General features: G+C 52.8%; 1 protein-coding gene across 1 annotated transcript; it reads left to right on the top strand.

Annotated features, from left to right (window-relative positions):
- Positions 1–3,796: 3,796 nt before the first annotated feature.
- On the top strand, positions 3,797–5,013 carry BHLHE22 (basic helix-loop-helix family member e22). The gene has a single exon (XM_049633758.1). The coding sequence runs from the start codon at positions 3,797–3,799 to the stop codon at positions 4,931–4,933; it is 1,137 nt and encodes a 378-aa protein (XP_049489715.1). The 3' UTR covers positions 4,934–5,013.
- Positions 5,014–6,446: the final 1,433 nt, after the last annotated feature.

Genomic DNA, 6,446 nt, shown 5'->3' with positions numbered 1-6,446 from the left:
CAGGCTATGAGCCTGGCGGCATCAACCCGGGTAGCACCAAGGGCACCCTGCTGGACGTTGGTGCCTGATGTCCACCCGCCCTTGTGGCCCTCGGAGGGGCTTGATACGCCTCCACCCTGCTGGGGACGGAGGAGACGTCCCCCGTGTTTCTTGTCCCCCAATTGCTTAGGTAACTCACAGTGACCTTCTCTGAAACTGCTGAGTCCGAGTATTTAACTTCCTATGCATCATTCTCAAGGGGTCATCTGTGGGTCAGGAGTTTTCGCCGCGGTCTCATTTCCTACCCTTTCTTCCCGGGAAGCCACTGGAGGGGTTTATTTTGGTTTGTTCACTGCTACCTTCCTAATTTTCTAGTTGCATCGGGAGCCCGGGTCCTTTCTCAGCTTCTTGGCAGAATAAAGTTCAAGCACAGTTATCCAGAGTTCCTGCGGCCAGAGCAGCTGACGCCAGTCCTCCACGGGTAGAAACCAGGGGCGGGATCCCACTCAAGTGAGGAGAGGGAGTCTAGGCCATGACTGAGGGTGGTGATGATTAAACCAGGTAACGAGACACCAGGCAGATGTGTTTTCATTGCCTTGTAAGATAAATGCAGTGTTAAGTGCCTGACAACTTCCCAGAAGCAATCAGCAAAAGTTTACGAGTGCATAAACCTCAAAGAGCATTCCCCAACGGTTGTTATAAGGCCCACATTCAGAGCTTCTATAAATTCTCCGGCAGTTTCCCAAAGCTAAGTTTCCAGTAACTATTAAGCAAACACCTCCTCCGGGGAGACCGGGGGGGATTTTCTTGAACCGTCTAAGAGAGAGGTTTTTGGCTCCTACTAAGTGAAATAAAGTTGCGCAAAAGTTTGTTCCAGAAGTTTGGGTGGCCAGGGAAGAGTAGGGAGGTGGAAGAGGGGAAGGAATGGAGGTGAGGTCTGGGAAGGGCCACGAGATGCTCTCCTCGGTGCTGAGTTATACAATAGCGCCCATGGACCGGGGTCCGGCGAGGGCCCCAGGTCTAGCCAGGACGGGCGGTGCCTTTGCCACCTTGCGTGGTGCTCCAGCTCGGCCATTTCGGCCCTGCGGGGCATGGCCCTGTGTGGCGGCCAGCAGCCAAACACGAACTCTACCGGACTGGGGCATGGTCGATCCTTCGCCCGTCTAGTGCCCACAGAGGGGCCATCAGGAACGCAGGCGTAGCGCGGACAGTGCGGGCCCACAAGATGGGCAGGCTGGATGGAGAACCACGTCAGACATCCGGGGACGTGTCGCCACTCCGGCCAGAGACGCGACGGTGCCAGTCTCAGTCCTTCGGTAAGTGGCCAGAGGACTTTGGGGAGTTGCTGTCACGCACACACCAGGCTCACCTATGTTTACAGAGAACCTTTGTTTATGATCCCAGTGAAAACAAAGCTGCTAACTGAGAAGCAGCACCAGGAGCGTGTCTTCAGCTTCCTAAAGGGAGAGGTTAACAGCTGCAAGCGCCGGGGGAGGGAAAGTGGGAGGGAAGCGGGGAGCGAGAGGCCGCCCTGCACGTAAACGTGCTCTTAAGCCCCCAGCGAGACACGTGGGCCGGCTCAAGCCTTCCAGAACCCCCGGCCTGGGTCCTCGGCTGGATAGCTTCCCACAGCCCGATAGCATTTTCTCAGTCTTCGGATTCCAGTAAATCCGAAGGCGCGAAAGTAACCGACGACAGCGTAGTAGTTCTGTCCCCTTGAGACTGACTCTCAGGCAATTATTTTGGAAAGATGCCGCAGAGCCCCTTTTCATTCTTTCCAGGTGAAAATGCAGACGCCTCGGTGTCGTCCTCACCCCTCCTTTATGAAATAAGGCGCCCAACTGTTCTGATATTACCATTCAAAAACAGGTTCTGTGGCGAACCTCATTTGTGAATCTATTACAGAGATTAATAGATTATTTCTCCTTTTTCAACTAATTCTCAGTGGGGAAATTTAACCATATGGTAAGGAGAGAATTAGAATTTCATCACATTAGAGCAAAATGTAATGAAAAGAGTCCAACACCTGGGGCCAACTCTGAAAGCCACAATTAAAAGGTTTTTAATGAAACCAGAGAAACCAAAAATTTCATAGGCTTCAGTAATTCTGCCACATAAGAAAGATTTATTGGAGGCGTTGGGAAATATTGTTTTTACTTATGTCATAAGGATGAAAACCAGCCGCTAAATACCATGTGCTCCCAGATCGAACTCAGGAGCTAGAGGACCGCGTGTACCATTTCCCATCCGGAAAGGAGCACTCGTTTTCACAGCTCTCCCTTCCCAGCCCTCCAAGAACAACCGAGGCACATCCAGATGTCCCTGAATGGCTTCCTGGCTGTCGGTTATGTCTCCGGGTAAATAAATACGCTCAAGTGCCCCACTTGGTGTGTGAGAGGATTTGACTCCTGGTGGAGTTGACTATTCTGAAACAACTGGATTTTAATCTTGAGGAAAGTTTGAGAAACCAGTTTTCTCCCGCGTAGGAAATCATATGCTTCGTGATCACCATCACTGTCACAGTCATTTGGAGACCGCTGAAAAAGCACCCCTTCCTTCTTTCTTTTCTTCCTTTTTTATTTTTTAATCTAATGGGCTGCATAATCAAGTTGTTCTCCATTTTCTTTTTTTTTCTTTTCTCTTTTCTTTTTTTTCTTTTTTTTTTTTTTTTTTTTTTTTTTTTTGTCATCCAGATAGGAAATGGGCAATGGGCGTGCGGGGTGGAAATAAGGCAGTGTGTTCCAGGGGTACGACTGCTTTGCTCCCTTACTAGCTGAGAATCTTGGGTGAATTTTCGGCAAGCCAGCGGGACACTACTTCGCCCCCTCCCCCCGGAAAGTCCCGTCACCAAATCCAGATCATTCCACGAACAGGGGTGGAGTATAATTCTCTCCCGGAAGGGTAATTTAGCACAAGATGAGACAGCAGTGGCGAGGGAAGGGCAGTGGGGGTGGGGTGCGGCGGATGGGGGCGTTTGCTCTCCCCGGGACTCCCAGGCTTTGCCGCCGAGCCACAATTTGCTGAAGGAGCAAAGAACATCCTCGGCTCTAAGTAGGGCTTTTAGTGTGCTCATTGATGAGTGAAAGTCGCCACACATGTCAAGCTAAAGGCAGTTGTTGGGTTACTAACAGGACCCAGCGCCTTGCAAACATATGCGCTAAGCTGTGTATACAGATGGCACGCAGAATAATGGAGCAGGCGCCTTTTATAAAGCTCTAGCTGCTGCCTGTCTTCAGACCTGGGAAATGAAACTATTCAGACTCGCGGCCAGATAGCGCCTGCGATTGTTTGTTACCGTTTTAATCCTATTAATTAAAACGTTAACCTGATTGGGTAGAAAGCGCTGTCCCAACAGGCGAGTCTTCTTCATAATAACCTACTCAGAGATAATGATGTAAAAGACTCCCCCGTCTGTGGCGGCGGCTGGTTGATGGGTCCGGAAATCTCTTGAAGGTGAATCCAAGCAAGATAAACGGTGCGGAGAGGCGGCGCGGGGCTGGGCTCAGAGCGGCGGCGGCAGCGGCGGCGGCTCCACTCCCTCCGCGCCCACCCTCCCACCATGCGGGGCCGCGGCCCATGGTGAGCCCCAGCAGCCAGCACCATCGGCTGGAGACGAAGAAGAAGAAGAAGAGGAGGCGGAGAGCGCGGGGGAAGGCGAAAAAGAAAAAGAAGGGGAGAGGGCTGCCAGCAGCACCGGGACCGACGCGCGCACCAGCCCAGGAGCCCGGCTCGGGCGCGTCTGCGGCGCCGCCTGACTCCCCAGCCGAGGCGGCGGCGGCCGGCGCGGCGGGCCGGGGCTGTGCGCCGGCGCCGGACCATGGAGCGCGGGCTGCACCTCGGCGCAGCCGCCTCGGGCGAAGACGACCTCTTTCTGCACAAGAGCCTGAGCGCCTCCACCGCAAAGCGCTTGGAGGCGGCTTTCCGCTCCACGCCCCCGGGCATGGACCTGTCCCTGGCGCCGCCGCCCCGGGAGCGCCCGGCGTCGTCCTCCTCCTCGCCCCTGGGCTGCTTCGAGCCGGCTGACCCCGAGGGGGCAGGGCTGCTGCTGCCACCGCCTGGGGGAGGCGGCGGCGGCGCGGGAGGCGGCGGCGGCGGTGGCGGCGGCGGCGGCGGCGGGGTGGGCGTCCCCGGGCTGCTCGTGGGCTCTGCCGGCGTTGGGGGCGACCCTAGCCTGAGCAGTCTGCCGGCTGGGGCCGCCCTGTGCCTCAAATACGGCGAGAGTGCGAGCCGCGGCTCGGTGGCCGAGAGCAGCGGCGGCGAGCAGAGCCCCGACGACGACAGCGACGGCCGCTGCGAGCTGGTGCTGCGGGCCGGAGGCGCCGACCCGCGGGCCTCCCCGGGCGCGGGAGGCGGCGGCGCCAAGGCGGCCGAGGGCTGCTCCAACGCCCACCTCCACGGCGGCGCCAGCGCCCCCTCGGGGGGCCCCGGCGGCGGCGGCGGCGGCGGCAGCGGCGGGGGTAGCAGCGGCAGTGGCGGCGGCAGCGGCGGCAGCGGCGGCGGCAGCAGCAGCAAGAAATCCAAAGAGCAAAAGGCGCTGCGGCTCAACATCAACGCCCGGGAGCGCCGGCGGATGCACGACCTGAACGACGCGCTGGACGAGCTGCGCGCGGTCATCCCCTACGCGCACAGCCCCTCGGTGCGGAAGCTCTCCAAGATCGCCACGCTGCTGCTCGCCAAGAACTACATCCTCATGCAGGCGCAGGCCCTGGAGGAGATGCGGCGCCTCGTCGCCTACCTCAACCAGGGCCAGGCCATCTCGGCCGCCTCGCTGCCCAGCTCCGCGGCGGCGGCGGCGGCCGCCGCTGCCCTGCACCCGGCGCTCGGCGCCTACGAGCAGGCTGCCGGCTACCCGTTCAGCGCCGGGCTGCCCCCGGCCGCCTCCTGTCCGGAGAAGTGCGCCCTGTTTAACAGCGTCTCCTCCAGCCTCTGCAAACAGTGCACGGAGAAGCCTTAAACACACCCCCGGAAAACACTAGACCGACCCCAAAGCTAGAGGAAAGTGAAAAGCTGCCCCCCACCCCTTTTACTTTGGTCCTCTCGTAGTTGTGAAACACTTGCAAACAAAACAGAGGCGAAAACTGAGAAGTATCAGAGACAAACGGGACTTTTAGCCTCGACATCCCCAGAATCTCGGTCTTTGGGGTGGGGAGGGAGGGAGGAGGGAGGTGGAGTTGGGATGAAGTATGGATGTTTTTTTTTTTTCTCAGAAAAGTGGCAACTTTGGTGGCAGCCTAGACCGCAAGGAAGCTTAAAATATAAGTTGGGAAGTAGTCGCTTGGTTATTAAGCGTGGAGAGTATTTATTAAATGGCAAAATACTAATCCTACTAATAATTGTGAATTTGGCTAGTGCTGAGGGGCAGAGGAGGAGTCCGGGGTTGGGTGGCTTGTGGGATGAATATTCATTCAGACAAATCAGAAAGGGCACTTGAAAATAAATTTTGATTCTGAGCCAGGAGAAAAACTTGAAATGTAGACTTATTTAAGTGGGGGAAGAAAACCAGAAAGAGACACATTGCTATGAAAGACTTGTATTTTTTATTGTCTCTGAACTTTAATCCTGTGAAAATGCTCAAAAGTTTTGGCAAGAGTGATATAAAAAAAAAAAAAAAACTGACTGTGGCTGAAAGAATTGCATTTAAAAATATTTATGTGCACCTTGTTACTTTTCACTCTGCAATGATGTATTAACAATTCATGGTATTTATTTGTTATTCTTCAATGACCCTTCCACATCAACAATATTTATCATGTGTTAAGGTCATGGGTCTTTTGTGCAGATTTTTTTTAATGCCTCTAAAATTCTGTTTTATAGATTAACTTATACTGTGTGCCAAGTGTTTAAAACGTTTATTTGCCAACAAGTATGAAGAGACATATTGATGTATCTGAGCTGCTTAGGTTTATCAAAGGTCACCTGGATATTTTCAGTTGCATCATCCCTGTATTTAAATTGAGCTTTAATAAATTGCTTCAGTCCAAAAATTACAGGAAGGTGTATTCTTAATTGATGAATGAATTGATCTCTTTTTTTGAAAGGGGACTCCTTTGCATTCTAAAAGGGAAGGACATCACAGCAATAGATCCTATAAGTAAGAACATGCTAAGCAAATATTTTTCCAGGCTGTGCTGTGCATTTTTAAAAGGTCTAATTTAATTGCTTTTAATATATATGTACATATATAAGTTATTTTAACTGTGGAGAATTATTTAAGTTAAAAGACTGGTTTGATTTGCCTATGGTGTGAAATCCTTTGTTATTTTTCTAAAAAAAAAAAAAAATTTAAAAAGAAATAAAATAAAACTAAGGAAGAGCAAGAAGCTATTTACCCAAAGTGAGCTTTCAGTTTTAGTTTGCATGGCTGTTTGCCTGCCTTTCTATCCTATGAAAATCAAGAAAACCTTTTTTAAAAATGGAGTCCTGCTATTTTCCACTCCTTGCAGATAATACAAATTCAGCTTGTCAGG

This window comes from Panthera uncia, chromosome F2, assembly GCF_023721935.1.
Source record: "Panthera uncia isolate 11264 chromosome F2, Puncia_PCG_1.0, whole genome shotgun sequence".
Classification (NCBI taxonomy): Eukaryota; Metazoa; Chordata; class Mammalia; order Carnivora; family Felidae; genus Panthera; species Panthera uncia.
Note: the sequence above shows the minus strand (reverse complement) of the source record. Positions and strands in the feature narration are given on the sequence as shown.

Excerpts from the sequence above, each read along its gene's own strand:
- BHLHE22 (XM_049633758.1), top strand. The coding sequence starts at position 3,797 with ATGGAGCGCGGGCTGCACCTCGGCGCAGCCGCCTCGGGCGAAGACGAC.